This window comes from Mytilus trossulus, chromosome 13 (genome assembly GCF_036588685.1).
Source record: "Mytilus trossulus isolate FHL-02 chromosome 13, PNRI_Mtr1.1.1.hap1, whole genome shotgun sequence".
NCBI classification, from domain to species: domain Eukaryota; kingdom Metazoa; phylum Mollusca; class Bivalvia; order Mytilida; family Mytilidae; genus Mytilus; species Mytilus trossulus.
Genome location: NC_086385.1, coordinates 6,228,116 through 6,245,067, shown reverse-complemented (window position 1 = coordinate 6,245,067; position 16,952 = coordinate 6,228,116). Strand labels below are relative to the sequence as shown.

Below are 16,952 nucleotides of genomic sequence, written 5' to 3'. Positions count from 1 at the left end.
ACTTTTTTTTCCAGCAAGAGTCAGATACGTTAAAGTTTTTATGTCTTTCTGATTAAGGAAAACCCTTTTCTCTACAGGACATAATTGATCTTGAGTATTTTCTGGATAGCTAGGGTTAGGGCGAAAAAATGCATCCTTTTTTATTGCATTGACATTAATTTACCTTTGCTTGTACAGTGTCTTGATTCCACATGACCTGTTCATCCACATACAGATAACCAGAAATATGAATGTCCTTGACATTTAATGTGTAAAGGTTAGGGGTCATTGCAACCTTGACCTGTTGTGTGATGCATCCAATACCTTGACATCTGTCATTAGGTCGGAACTCTAGGAGACAACGGGATAGTAAAACATTGGACAGTGTGTTCCCTGGAATTACAAAAACAATGGTAACAGGAATCACATTTCAAGCAACTTTTTAAAGTACAAAATGCAAAAATAAAACAATATTATATAAATAACATATAGCTGTGAGGGTGATAGAGCAGATTGGTACCCCGAGAAAACATTGTCAACCACGGCGAAGGGGTTCCAATCTGCTCTATCACCATCTCAGCTATGTGTTATTTAATTTATTATACTGAATGTCCTATCATTATTGGCTTTTACAGACTACTTTTATTTTAAAAGTATTTTCTATGACGTCATGTTCATAACAACGTTACGGGCATTAGAAAAAAAAAAAAAGTCAAGCAAGATGTTTTATTTTATTTATTCTAACAGTCGATAATAAAATCTGAGCCAAAACGTAGAACTTAAGCATTCTATTTAATTCCTAGATGTAAATTCAATTCATTGTTCTTTGAATTATCGATTTTTGATTGGTCTAGACGAGAGGGTAACATTAAAAAAAATTGTCACCCGCTCAGCCATGTGATAGAGTAAATTGACACCCTTGTCTTAGCCAATCAAAATGTGGCATTTTAATGTGAAGTATAATAAAATAAGTTGTCTATACTGGTTGTCTTAAACTTGCAGTGAGGTGAGAGTTGGTTTTTTTTGCTCCCTGTTGAGGTCTCAGTCATGACTGTGATATGAAGAACAGCAATAAAACGTTTTTTCTTTGCTTTTTATGGGTTTTGTTGTTGTGTATGTACTGATTTTATGTAATGGATGGATATGCCATCTTATCTTTTGTTTTTCTATTATACTAAAATATTTGTAATTCAAAAAATATAAATTTATGTGCGGGTCATGTATGAGTTTTGAAATATGTTATTTATTCTATTGTGTTTTCACAATAATTGTAATCCTGTTTTGGCAGGCAGTACATAAAGAAGGTTTGCTTAAGATTTAATTATCGAATAAAATTGAGAAAGGAAATGGGGAATGTGTCAAAGGGACAACAACCCAACCATAGAGCAGACAACAACAGAAGTTTGTTGAATGTATGCATATTGAAGAATAATTTTCATAAGAATTTTTTTTTTTTTTAATGTTTTGAAGTTGCATGTAAAGAGTGATAAAATTGAGTATGGAAATGGGGAATGTGTCAAAGAGACAACAACAGACCATAGAAAAAACAACAGCAGAAGGTCACCAACAGGTCTTCAATGTAGCGAGAAATTCCCGCACCAGAAGGCGTCCTTCAACTGGCCCCTAAACAAATATATACTAGTTCAGTGATAATGAACACCATACTAATTCCCAAATTGTACACAAGTAACTAAAATTAAAATAATACAAGACTAACAAAAGCCAGAGGCTCCTAACTTGGGACAGGCGCAAAAATGCGGCGGGGTTAAACATGTTTATGAGATCTCAACCCTCCCCCTATACCTCTAGCTAATGTAGACATATATTAATGTAAATTTTTATGATTATAATGGACAAAAGAAATCCTAACCTCTTGGATATTTGACTGTTAACACCATGTCTAGTTTACACCTCTCTGTTTCACATGTTAATGGTACCGTGGACACAAACGTTAATGTCTCTGGTTGTCCATTCTCTTGTAAAACTATATTCCTCTCCATCACCTGTTAATATATAAAAAAAGTCTTTAAAATCAATTGTCAGATTTACTAAAAAAAAATCTTTGGGGGGCAGATTAGGCCATTTAAAAAAGGGGACAGGGGTTCCTTAACTCAGGAAAAAGGGGGGTTCAACGGTCAACCATAATTTGGTGTTTCTATAAAAAATAATTAGAAAATTTAGGTTAAACATGCATGGTGACTTAAAATATTAAGTATATGTATATACAGAGGAAAAAAAGAGGTAAAAATTTGATAGGTTAAACTTCAGTACTGGTCGTTTTCTTATATGCAATGAAATGTTATGAGAAATTTTGTCTATATTACTCAGAGTGGATAAAACTTAAGTTATTTTTTTTTATCTGAAACAAAGATTACTGTAAATTCAGAAATTATTGATATGTTATTAATATTGCAAAATAAGTGACAAAGTTATATTAGCAATAATTTAAACTTGCATTTTGATTTTTTTTACATGAATTAAACAGGAATTTTTACATTATCACAAATTTAAAATTAAAATCCCATTTTAATCTAAAATGATAAAATCACAATAATAAATGCTTGCAATAATTTCTGAATTTACAGTAATCAAATTCTGCACAATTTTTTGAAAAGTGCAAATTTAATATAAACAAATAGGAGAAAATCAATGATGGTTTTACATCTAAAATCAATACTTTTGTTTTTTATTATATATATTACTAATGTTATTTCAACTGATCGGGCGGAGCTTACGTTTTAATTTGCATAAGGACAGTCTATTTAAAGATGTGTGTGATAAGGATGATTGCCGTTATAATTATTACTGATTTCTAATCACCTATCAGTGTCATCAAAGGAATTTACAAAAGAATAACTGGACACTTCATTGATGAGTTTATTCTAAAATACCCATCTATAGATGGACTGGTGTATTATGAGCGAACCGGTTAAACTCCGCCCAGTCAAGTGAAATAAATTGAGTAATACCATGTCCACTTTTGATTTCTTTATATAAATTCATAAAAACTATAGCTGTATCTGAATAATGTCCAAATTTTAAAATGATTTTTTTTTACATATGATAAACAAAAACACTTCTTTGCTGATCTCACAATGACTTCACTACAGAACAATATATAAATAGCTGAACTATTATGAACTGGATGATCAGATAAAAAGTTATAAATACATTTTGAACCAGGAAGTAAATCTTATCATTGGACTGGTTCATTTATTTTCAATGGGTAATTTACTTTTATTTCAGTTTATTTTTATTCTTAATTACTTTATGTATGTTAAGAAAACAACTATAATTTGTAGGATAGTCTGGATTAAAATGAAAGAATTCTGAATTAAAATGTATTGGAAAAGAAAAATAAAACTCGGAAAAAGAATTTTTTCTGACTTGTTTCACCTTGTATTATAAAACAAATGGTATAGATTATAAGGTACAAAGTCTGAAAGGTATTCATTTGAAAGCAAACAATTCATACCATATAAAATGGCTCAGAACTTTATGGTTTGTCAATTCTGTGAAACTTCAAATGAACCAAAATATAAATGTGTAAATTGTGATTTAATTCTGTGTGAGGGATGTAAAATCAAAATTCACACAAAAATAAAGAAAAATGAAGTTCACCAGGTGCTTGATCTTAAAGAATTCAGTAACTTGGGAGCAAGTGAAACTATTCGTCATTTAGACCTGAAAGATATTCAATGTTCAATTCACAATGACGAACAATGCATTATTTACTGTGAAGATTGTAAGGTGTTGCTTTGTGCGGTTTGTCTACTAGAAACCCATAGAAATCATAATCTGACAAAAATTGATGTAGTGTATCAAAGGAAAGTAAAAGAACTGCAAGAGTTGGATGACAAAATTCACCAGGAATTGCCTTTTTATGTTGATCTTGAGAAAGAACTGAAAAAGATTAAATCTATCGAAAATGACCAGTACAATGAAATAAAACAAAGGATCCTAAAAAAGGAAAGTGAACTAAAAGAAAGCATCACTAATCAAAGAGAGAATCTCATCACAGAGTTAGACAAGCTGTGGAAGCCAAGGGAAGAAGAAATGTCAAGACAGCTGAAGGATACTACGGGAAAATGTGGCACCCTTGCACGAAACAAATCTCAAATTGAAGAGACATTTCAATCCCACAATGCATCAGCTATTTTTACAGCTTCAGGTAAACTAGACAATGATTTGCCTACAAGACCAGTTAAAACAATATCTGAACAAAAAACATTTTTTTCAGAAGCAAAAATTATTGATGATAACGAAGAAGCGTTTGGTTCTATATTAACCATTCCAGAGTTCAAGGTCACTGGAACATTTACGTCTGTGGGGAACATCTGGAAGATTGAAACTTTTGCAGATAATTCAAATATTTTATGTTTTTCAGGAGAATGGACAATCAAGTCATTTAAACTTAAGAATTCAAAATGTGAAACTACAAGTATAGCAGGGGTTGACAAAGCTACCATTATTGACATGACAAAAGCAAAAGACAATACATTATTTTTCACTGTTGTTGCATCATCAGAAATCAAATGCCTATCAACTTTTACACCAGACAGTAAGATAGAAACATTTACCTCTATCTCACCACTTCATGCCAGAGGAATTCATGCAACTAACAACAATATTTTCATTGGATTTAAGGAGGCTGGACCATCTTTTCCACTTCGAGTGGAAAGTAGAAGAGGAATACTTGTATATGACTATAACTGTAGACACATGAGAACATATGAGTATGATACAAACAATCAGAGATTATTTTCATTACCAGAGGCTATCATTACGAATATAAATGAGGACATCTGTGTAATTGATGGTACAAATAATAAACCATGGGAAGGTAGGGTGGTTGTCCTTGGAAAATATGGGAATCTGAAATGGACTTACAAAGGTTATCCTAGCATAAATTCTGCAAATAATTTTAATCCTCAGGACCTTGTAACCACTTCCAAAGGTTTAATATTAGTCTCAGACCATAACAGCAATGCTGTTCACATGTTTTCTATGGAAGGTTGTCTAGTTTCTTGTCTCAATGAAAGTCATGGTATTAAGAGACCATTATGTCTGAATATAAATCAAGATGGCCAGTTACAAATTGGGTGTTCTAGTATTGGAACAAAAGATGGGATAAGTAAATTACACACAGTAGATATTTCTTTGTAAAAACAAATCAAAAGGCATCCTTCCAACATGTGAAAATTCCGTTTAAGCATTCTATAGTCAAAATCAATGCCTCAGAGGAGCAGTATTTAGTTTTATTCACTTAGTAATACAATGATCTACTATAACTTTTGTGAAATTTACCACAGGAAAGACTATCAATTAAGAAAGTTTTAAATCTGGTCTAAGATACTTTGCTGTATTCAATTTTTGGATTTTCAAACATTGTTTTTTTATTAATAGAAAAGAAGATCAAGTTACCATGGTTACTTTTGTTCACCCATAAGCTGTGTATAAATTACTTTATACGAAAATTTGGGTTAACTGTATTTAATTAAGTTTGAATATTTGGTCTTTTACAATTTTTCAAATAAAAGTTCCAACATTTAAAACTATTGCTTCAAAATGAAATCTGTGTTTATTCTAATTTTGAGGTATCTTAACCTAAAAACAATGTATTAAGACACCTAATTTTTTTATTAATTTAAAAATTGATATTTGTATATATGTTTGAATTACACAAAACATTGATCCTGCAGCCACAGATGTGCCAGTGGTCAAACATTATTTTTTTTTATAGATACAAGCTTGTACTTGATGAAATCTACACTGAAGAGAATTAATAGAAATATTTACATACATGTATGTTTCATCAAGGCATTCCAAAACTTATATTTTTAATACATTGTACCAATAAATGTAATATTCATGACTTTTTGATGCTTCAATAAAATTGAAATAAAAATACATTTCTAAAAAGGATTGCTATGCATTGCCATTAGTTCATTGTTAAAAGAATTTTGTGTTCTTTTTTAATTCAATTTATATACATGTATATCATACCATTTAAGAAATCAATTGTTTATTTATTCTAAGCTATACTTTCAACTCTTATTGAAAAGGTTTTCAGGAAATTTAATACATACATTGTATAAGTTTACTACCTTTAAAAAATGTTGTACATAACTTAAAGAAAGACAGACACATTTCTTATTTAAGGTCTATTTCATTATTTCAAATCTATTTTATTATTTCAAATCTATTTTCTCATTTAAATATAATAATCTTGAATTATTGACAAGCACATACATCCATTTGTTTCAAAAGCTAGATATAAAGTAAATTTAGGTAGGGGATCTGGTTGCTCATATTAAATGCAGCTTAAGGGAATACGATACAGTAGCAGGGGCAGATAATAACGTTTTCAAAACTGTTCGTGTTGTTTTCGTGACGTTGGTAACAAGAACGTTGTAGTTTCGCGATGTTTCTAATAAGAACGTTATTGTTTCGCAACGTCGCTTTAAATGAAGTTACAATTTCGCGGAATATACACTGACGTCATAAATCCAGTTGCGTGAAATTCAAAAAAGTACCTGCTGAAAAATCGGCCATGCCGTTTCTGAAAGACGGAGAAATCCACTGAAGGGCTGGTAGATCAAAAGAAATACTGGAAATGAACAAGAACAAATTAAATACGACTTTGACTGACAATGAAGAAATGGTTATAGACACAGAGGAAAGTACCGACGGGATATCATGGAAAGATGGTAGACGAATTGAAGAACTTTTCAGTCTGGCAAAAGCACTGAATAGCGTACTGAATGTAACTATGTATAGACATGTTTATTGTTGTTGAAGACCGCTACTTAAATCTCTAGATATTTATTTTTTTATTTTTTGGGGTTGTCGGGTTGTTGTCTCATTAATGCAGTCCCGTATGCATCTTTACACAGAACGGTATTATCTTATTTGTTTGATAATTTTTCATTTGATCATCAAGTGAGCTAACTTCTGTGATTTCTAGAGGGGTGCATTAACTGAATAGTTTTGCATTTACTGAATAGTTTTTTTTGCACTGTCTAATCTTCTCAGTTGGCTGCTTGTCATAGGAAAATCACGTATTGTCACATTTCCATAAAAATGTAAACAAAAACGGTATCCCAGCAAAGTACATAAATTGATTAATAAACTGGTCCGCCGAGCGCAGATTGATACGACCACAGATGGATACGACCGCATAAGTCTATCCCTAAACAATAGGAGTAAAAATGTACACAATATACAATTCTAATATAAAAAAGTTGATGTGGTATGATTGCCAATGAGACAACTCTCCACAAGAGACCAAAATGACACATGCATTAACAACTATAGGTCACCGTACGGCCTTCAACAATGAGCAAAGCCCATACCGCATAGTCATGCAGCTATAAAAGGCGATATGACAATGTAAAACAAGTCAAACGAGAAAACAAACAGACTTATTCATAGAAAAAAAGGAATATATGTTTGAATTTGAATTGTTATTTAATTAAACAAGTAATAGGTTTCTGGCAAAGAATCAATTAAGTCATACAACTTGAAATTACACGATTTACACTCTGCTATTGTCTTCAGACTTTATACAATGAAACAACTAGCAAAATTAATTGTAACCCCAACAATTTCTTCAATGGTGAGGGGGGAAAATCACTTTGATTTTTAATTTAAATATCTTTAATCTTGCGGGGATTTTTTTTAGACCAACCCCTGAACAAACTATGATATTTAGAAAAAAAAACACTTTCTTTTTGTAAAATGTGGTACTATTATCGTGGTCGGATGGGAATATTTTCCTTTATCGTTTTTTGCGTTTTCCTCTGTCATTTTCCCAACGCGAAATCGGGCAATTAAGGAAGCGTAATCTAGAAAATAAACTCATCATATATACCAGGACTAAATTTTGTATATACGCCTGACGCGCGTTTCGTCTACAAAAGACTCGTCGGTGACGCTCGAATAAATAAAAGTTAGAAATACTCGATTAAGTACTAAATTGAGAAATTGAAAAATCGGGAAATCGATATCAAGATTCAAGAAATTAGGAAATCTAGAAATCGAGTAAGCAAAAACGCGAAATCCAAAGAAATTCATTTTGCGTTTTCGCTTTCGTGTTTTCGCGCTGTTGCCTTTTTGCTTTACTGATTTCTCGATTAGCATTTGTAAAGTAAAAGGAGAAAACATGAAAAGGCTAAAAGGCGAAATGGTCGCATCCGGCCACCATATACTATTCAATATAATTATATTCACACATCTTCTCCCTATGGTATTTCACCTGGTGGTACATTTTCACAAAAATAAAAAATAAAACAATGAACAAAACACAACTTATTGTCATTTGAAAATTGATTGCTTTTGTCTCCTTTATGTCTCCTTTTTTTTTTAAGAAATGGTTCATAGATTTGATTTTTTTTCCCCTACAGGGAGCAGTTAAATGTAGAAACCACTGCCATTCCAAAGTTAACGGCTAAATACGACATGTGTTGGCAAAAAAGGGGCTCCGGTCGTTCGTACAGTAGCCACTCAGGTGTTGGATCTGTAATTGGGCAAAACACTGGAAAAGTTTTAAACTTCAAAGTATGTTCAGACCACTGTCAGATATGTTTAAAAGCATCGCAATTTGGTAAAGAACCAGAAAATCACGAATGCCAGAAAAATTGGAATAAATCACCTAAAGCAATGGAGGCACATACGGGAGCTGAACTTCTAAAAACATTAGAAGATATTGGGGGAACACAAGTAGGTGTGTTAGTGATGGATGACGATTCTGCCACACTGTCCCAAGTGAAGGAACGATTGGGACATCCAGTGGAAAAATGGAGTGATATAAATCATTCAAGGAAGTCGGTGGGAAATTCTATGTATAACACATTGCAAAAAAAACACAAAACTTTAACTACCACAGTTATAAAGTACTTTCAAAAATGCTTTTCCTATGCAATATCACAAAACAAAAACAAAGAAAATGCACTTAAGGAAACACTTATCTCGATAGTTCCACACGCTTTTGGTCAACATGAAAAATGTGGTAATTGGTGTAAAGCGGACAATGATAACTTCAGCTTTAAATCCCTACCTGGCGGAAAAGCATTATCCGGTGATGACCTTTATAATGATTTGTACATTGTATTTGAGACCATGTCAAACAATGCACATAAACTTGCACCCGGGGGATCAACAAAAGATGTAGAGTCTCTAAATGGCATATTCGCGTCTAAAGCACCAAAGCGAATATGCTATAGTGCCAGTGAAAGTTTGAAGAACAGAGTTTCTGCTACAGTAGCTCAGAAAAATATCGGATACCATTACATTTCGGAACTTCATTTAGAGGCTGGGTTATCGCCCAACAAAATTACAAAGAAACAAAGCGAGTGTCTTTCAAAGGAGCGAAAACGGCAACTGATTTATAACCAACAACCAGAGGTGAAAAGAAGGAAAATTAAAACAAATAACGAAAAAAAGACAGAAATAGCTAAGAAAGAGAAAGTTGAAGGGACTACGTATAAAAGTGATGTTGGTTTTTCACTGGTCACTGAGATAAACAATATACCTGGGATTCGATATCGTTCTAACATAGAAACTGTGACCAATTTTGATGGTAATTTTGCTGTGTTTGACTTGGAGACCAGTTCGTTACAAGAGGACTGTGAAATTCTACAAATAGCCTGTAAATTTAACGATAATGAATTTAGTTGTTACATACAACCAACCAAGCCCATTTCAAAGATGAGTAGCGCTGTCACTGGACTTACAAATGAAGGGGGTGTTCTTTTTCACCATGGTAAACCAATACGAGCAATCAACCGAGAAGCAGCATTTCAAAATTTTGTAATATGGCTAAGTCAATACAAACCAGTAATACTAATTGGCCATAACGCCAAGTTATTTGACTCTAAACGTTTAATTTTTAATATAAAGAATTATACATGTTTTGCCGAATTCAAGACAGTTGTTAAGGGATTTGTCGATACCTTGCCTTTGTTCAAAAAACAATTTCCGGGTTTTCCAAACTATAAGCAGACTACAGTGTATGGACATGTTTGTGGAGGACAGTTTGATGCTCACAACGCAATAGGAGATGTTTCAGCATTGAATTGTATATTGGAAAAATCGAGCATTGGTAAGAAAGAACTACTTTTACATTCTTTCAGTATTGAATCCCTAATGGAGCAACAGAAATTTGACACAGAAACAAAGAGAAATGAGAAAACTTATGAAACTGTGATAAATGATAATTTTTTAACAAAATCTATGGCGCGTAGGATGGCTGAATCGGGTCTGGTGTTGGATGATTTTAAATCAATACACAAAAATCATAACAACCGTGGTGTACAGCAGGTATTCACTGAAAAACGTATCAATCGAACACCAAGAGTGACAGACAAAACAGCTATCCTCAACAAATTTTTGCAATATTTTTCATGACAAGAAGTTTTTTTTTATTATTGATACAGAAGATAATAATACTGTCTTTAATTAAAAACAATCGGAATTAAATTATTTTTTGTCTTTATTTTTTTAATTTTTTTTGTGTAGCATTTGGCAGACTTAAAATTGTATGGAGTGTTGTCATTGTAGAGCCACATTTAACAAACTACCATCAAAAAACCATAACCAACTGCATGTGCGAGACCCTCATGAGTAGACAAAGTCATACAACACCCTATTCGTAAATAAAATAATGAATAGAGTGTGTCATCCTGTTCTGGACTTGAATTTGGTACATACAAAAATTGCCGATTTAAAATTGATATTTTAAAAATATACAAGTGTGGACACAGATGAGTGTGGACAGTATGTTTGGATGTTTGACAGTTTCTTATGACAGAAGGAGTTCTATGGTTTTCCTATATGGTGTTATTAACTGTGTTGCACGCGGTGACAACCAATCTGAGCATTAGAAGTGTTTAAAAATATTCAAGTGTATGCAAAAAAACTGTCAATACAAGTATGTTAAAAAGATTTCAAAAAAGTATATTGGTGTCATTTTTGGGTTGATTTTAAGCAAATTAGTACCAAATGATCCAAAACTGTCACACGACAGTTTTATTAATTGGTTGTATTTTTGTTTTGTTTATCAAACTGGGCGTAATACTAGTAGACCAAAACAAGAAAATAACCGTTCACATGCTAATAAAGAGCTTATTATTCAATGTTTACGGTTCGTTATCGTGCATCATATTTGTATTTCGTTCATTGTTAAATCAGGCCGTACGTTTCCCGTTTCAGTTGTTTTGAATTTGTATATATCTATATCTTTTTATTCTCATAAAGCCAATGCATTACATCGGTACAGATATAACAAATACAACAATAAATATTTACAATATGTACAAAACAAGCGAGAGAGGTTACAAAAGTTACAAACCAGGAGTACAAACACAATTTATATTTTTTACAAAAGAACAAAGCTTCTTCAGAACTGGTTTTCTTGTAGGGGTGTTTCATAGCTGATTCTGCGGTATGGGGTTTACTCATTGTTGAAGGCTGTCCCATGTCCTACAGTTGTTAACTTCTGCGTTATTTGGTCTCTGGTTGAGATTTGTCTTATTGGTAATCATATCAAGTCTTCTTATTTGTATAGGTACATCTGTATTGTACTTTAACATATTGAGAGATAAAAATTGAAAATCAGCAAATGTACATAAATTGCAGAAAGACAGATCAGAGAGTGTACACACACGCCAAAACTCGTCGCTTTCAAGGTGATGAGCAAATATGAAGTCATTCAGTAAGGTTATTTCTAAGAAAAGTAACAAACATATTGTTAGACGATCGGATAACAGATCAAACAACGTGTATGCAATATAGCTCTACTCGTAGACAAAGAAGTAAGCCAATATCATATAAATATCTATACGCCGCATAAAAGGTAATGAAAGTTATCTATTGATAATGACATCGTTCAATATCATTTTCTAATACCGGCTGCTGTACTTCATATGAAATGTTATACCAAAACTTCGTTTTCGGTTGATTGAGGCAATAATGAGATGAAACAGCTTCAACTGTAAAACAATAAGTACTCCTTATATTACAAGTTTGTAAGATGATTATCTTATTATAATCGAAGTATGTCCTTTTAAAGCTGACGATATGGAATCGGTTTTGTCATTGTAGAAGGTTATATACGATTGTCACTTAATGGTATCACCTCACTCAATTTAAAGTTAGGTTCACATTTTGCCATATCAAGGCCTTTCAAATAATATTCTATCCTCTTTTAGTACATAAATCAATTTAGAACTAATGTCGGACGGATATGCACCTTTATACTTATATCAGAGTTTTCTTTATTGCCGTTCAGTTAAAAAGTAATCTGCTAGTAACCTTTGTTATATCCCTTACGTTATCATAAAAAGGTTTCTGTCCAAATGTAGTTTCGTAAATGTTTAGCACATATGTTTTGCCATTTTACAAGGAACCATATCATATGCATTTTTATGATAAGTATCAACGCTTTTGAAAACACCTGCATATAATTATAATTGAGAGTATAGTCTTGTACGGCGGGAACGATTATACGACGTCTTTGCGATTAAAACTTAACATAACGTAATTTAGCGCCATACTGACAGACGTCGTAAAATATTAAGGTATATGGCTTTTATTGAAAAAACAAGCACATGGACCCCTATTTTTTTCTTTTGCAATTAATCAAGTACTGTTTCATGAACACTCCGCCAAATTTTCAAGAAAAAATCAACGATCAAATTTTTTCTGCACTTCCGAAATGACGTAAAAAAATGGTCAAATTCTTTAATTCGCATATTGCAATCTGAATCCGGAAAATTATAATTTGGTTTAACCTTAAAATTGTTTTATAATGTTGATGCCATGGATCAAGGGAACATTTTACAAAAAAACCGGTTAAGTTATGACTTTTGGTTCAAAAGTATTGTTACTTTCTTTAAAAGTCCTTATTTATGAAATTTCAGGGATTTTCTTCCAAATATGAATATTTCGAACCAAATTATCTCAAAAAGTAAGTCATGAAGGTACTTTTTTCTTTCCATATTTGAAAAGTACACATTGAAATTGACCTTCTGTCAACATTTCAAGAAAAAATCAACGAGGGATCTCTACTGTATCGTATGCCCTTAAGACAATAGATACAAATAAGGCAGTTGCTTAACTCTCAAGTATTGTTGATGCATAATTTTTAATATGTACTACAAAGTGATAGCATACATATTTTCCTCTGAAATAGGTTACTTTTCATCAAACTATTTTATTTAAGTAATCGAAATGTAATCGAAAAGTAATCGATGATTACATCCATTTTTTTGCTGTAATCGATTAAATTACGATTACATGTAATCGAAAATGTCTTCGATAACAGATTACTGTCGATTACTTGAAAAAATGTAATCAATTACAATTACAGATTACGATTACCCCATCCCTGAATAAAAGACGAACCGAAGGTCCCTGTTTATACATATGACAAATGTTTCTATTTTTAAAAGGACACAACCCCTTAATAGTGAGCGACATAGGTTCCACTTAAACATATTGATCTGATCCCTATTCTTACCTGTATTCCCAGGAACAATAACTCTGAAGATTTGCTTTGTTTCTGATGGACTGGCATAACTTCACATGCAACCTAAAATGCATAAAGAAAATTACAATGAGTTTAAAAATACCATTGAATTATCAACCTTGATGCTGTTTTTGGATATCTACAATACTGGTGTCCAAATTTTATGCCATATAACTAAGCACTTGCCACCTGCAGATTTGACCTCACAACCTCTGAGTGAGTGTTGACACCCTAGTGATACTGTAAATGAACTTCTAAGATTACTCAGACACCAGTCTTAAAAAAAAATTTACATGTAGAAAATTTACCCTCCCCCTAACACTTTAAACATGATTTAAGATTTGTACTTGCATGAGCCATGTTTGACACTACTGGTGGTTCACCATCAGTTTTTGTTGTGGAAATTGTTTTGTAAAATATTTGGTTTTCTACTGTGGATTCATTTATTTTCGTGGGTATCAATTTTCGTGGTTTGAGGAAAATTGACCTATTTTTGGATATTTAATTTCGTGGTTTTGGCAAAGTCGACACTCATTCTTTTAGAAAATTTGTTATTCTTTGGACATTTGAATTCGTGGTTCTCTTGTACCCAGGAAATCCACGAAAATTGGTATCCAACGAATATTAATGAATCCACAGTATGTTGCATTTTTTTTCTTCATCTTTTCATTGATTTGATTTTTTTGCAATTGTCGTCAGCTTTTCTTTTGATTTCTGAACTGAATGTCTCTTTGGTATCTTTGGCCTCCATTTAATTATAAAGTTATTCCATGTTTGGTACATATACTTACCGAGTCACCTGTGAGAACATCTTTCCCCAGAACCACTTGGTCCCTTGTGTCTGACAGGAATTTGAACTTAATAACTGTAGATACACCATTCCTGATCCTGATCCAAGTCACAGAGAATGTTGGCTTATGTTGTGATACAGTGATGTTATTCACATCAAATAAACACACAACTGACACCCTATCTGGATATTTTTTCACATGTAACTTTGGTTTAGAAATCTCAACAACAACATCTGGAAAATAAATATGAGATCAAATAATACCATTGCTTAATCATTAGAATGTGAGCTCAAATTAAACCAATACCATTGCTTAATTATTAGAATGTGAGCTCAAATTAAACCAATACCATTGCTTAATCATTAGAATGTGAGCTCAAATTAAACCAATACCATTGCTTAATCATTAGAATGTGAGCTCAAATTAAACCAATACCATTGCTTAATTATTAGAATGTGAGCTCAAATTAAACCAATACCATTGCTTAATTATAAGAATGTGAGCTCAAATTAAACCAATACCATTGCTTAATTATTAGAATGTGAGCTCAAATTAAACCAATACCATTGGTTAGTTATTAGAATGTGAGCTCAAATTAAACCAATACCATTTCTTAATTATTAGAATGTGAGCTCAAATTAAACCAATACCATTGCTTAATTATTAGAATGTGAGCTCAAATTAAACCAATACCATTGCTTAATTATTAGAATGTGAGCTCAAATTAAACCAATACCATTGCTTAATTATTAGAATGTGAGCTCTAATTAAACCAATACCATTGGTTAAGTAACCACTTTTACTGAGGGTCCAAATTCAGGTCTTTTGTTAGTTTGTATTTATTTTTATTTGGAAAGATTTTTTCTCTGTTCTTTGTATATTCAAGCACCCCATTATTCATTTGTTATTTCTTAAATTTTTAGCCTATAAAAATTTTTCTTTATTCTTTATTATTTTGCCAATTTATTTTGGACTTTTCCCCAATATTCTTTATTATATGATATGAACCCAATGCAGTCTCTCAGAAGAAAAAAAATGCTCTTTAATTTCATACTTTATTTGGCTATTTTTAACTCTTTTGTTTTGTTTCAGCGTCACTGCTTCAAGAGCCATTTGTAGAGGAAACAAACTTAAGGCTTACAAAGTTATAAGACTTGTAACTTTGACAATGCTTTTGGTCTATAAGCATAGGCAGATCAAGGGGGGCCCTGGGAGGCCCGGGCCCCCCCTTTCGTAAGAAAAATTTGGTTGATTATATAGGGAATCAATGAAGCATGACTGGAGCGGGCCCCCCCTTAGGTCAGTCAATTGAATTTAAAACATTAAACTGATACATTTTAGAAGATAAACTTGTATCAGCTGGTGAAAAAAGCTATGTGTCAAAAAACTTATAACTTGTACAACCAGATGCTCCGCAGGGCATAGCTTTATACGACCGCAGAGGTTGAACCCTGAACGGTTGGGGCAAGTATGGACATAACATTCAAGCTGGATTCAGCTCTAAATTTGGATTGTGATTAAATAGTTGACACAGCATAGGTTTCTGACACAGAATGAATGTGTTCTAATGAAATTAAAATTTTTGTTTTCTCTTAGAGCAATTCACTATGCTGTTGTATATTATTCCTCTCAAAAAAATGTTTGAAGAAATTTTCTTTTTATTTATGAAATTTCAAATGAGAAAATTGAACCCATTTTTTTTAATCACATCCCCCTTTCCCTTATTCCAAAACTAATCTCAATTAAAATTTCTAATGGAGTTTGCAACAATTACTACTCATTTAAATACATCATAAAATATTAAGATGTAAAAAAACTGCTTGTTATCACTGAATGGTAAAGATTATTTTGATTTATCAGTTGGTAGTAAAAAGTGAATATACATTGTATTTTGTATATATAACAAAGATTTAAGTTGATTCTGGACAAAGAAAGATAACTCCAAATAAAAAAAAATCTTACAATTAGATATTTCTTGCTTACTATTCTGGACAAAGAAAGATAACTCTAATTAAAAACAAAATTGCTATTTCACAATATTTTGCAATAAGATATTTCTTGCCATTGCGCAATACTGTGCAATTGAAAAGACTTGCTATTGCACAAAACTTAATATAATAATTTTAGATCCTGATTTGGACCAACTTGAAAACTGGGCCCATAATCAAAAATCTAAGTACATGTTTGGATTCAGCATATCAAAGAACCCCAAAATTTCAATTTTTGTTGAAATCAAACTAAGTTTAATTTTGGACCCTTTGGACTTTAATGTAGACCAATTTGAAAACAAGACCAAAAATGAGGAATCTACATACACAGTTAGATTTGGCATATCAAAGAACCCCATTTATTCAATTTTTAATGAAATCAAACAAAGTTTAATTTTGGACCCCGATTTGGACCAACTTGAAAACTGGGCCGATAATCAAGAATCTAAGTACATTTTTAGATTCAGCATATCAAAGAACCCAACCGATTAATTTTTTGTCAAAATCAAACTAAGTTTAATTTTGGACCCTTTGGACCTTAATGTAGACCGATTTAAAAACGGGACCAAAAGTTAAAAATCTACATACACAGTTAGATTCGGCAAATCAAAGAACCCCAATTATTCAATTTTGATGAAATCAAACAAAGTTTAATTTTGGACCTTT

The 16,952-nt window shown here is 32.1% G+C and overlaps 1 protein-coding gene across 1 annotated transcript in view; it reads right to left on the bottom strand.

Moving 5' to 3' along the window:
- LOC134695201 (von Willebrand factor D and EGF domain-containing protein-like) overlaps positions 1-16,952 on the bottom strand; it is a 68,694-nt gene that overhangs the window by 26,768 nt on the left and 24,974 nt on the right. The window contains exons 4-7 of the mRNA XM_063556411.1: positions 14,299-14,531; positions 13,499-13,570; positions 1,850-1,982; positions 164-372 (exon numbers count right to left, since the gene is read on the bottom strand). Coding sequence (XP_063412481.1) covers positions 164-372; positions 1,850-1,982; positions 13,499-13,570; positions 14,299-14,531 — 647 coding nt within the window. The remainder of the gene's footprint in view (positions 1-163; positions 373-1,849; positions 1,983-13,498; positions 13,571-14,298; positions 14,532-16,952) is intronic.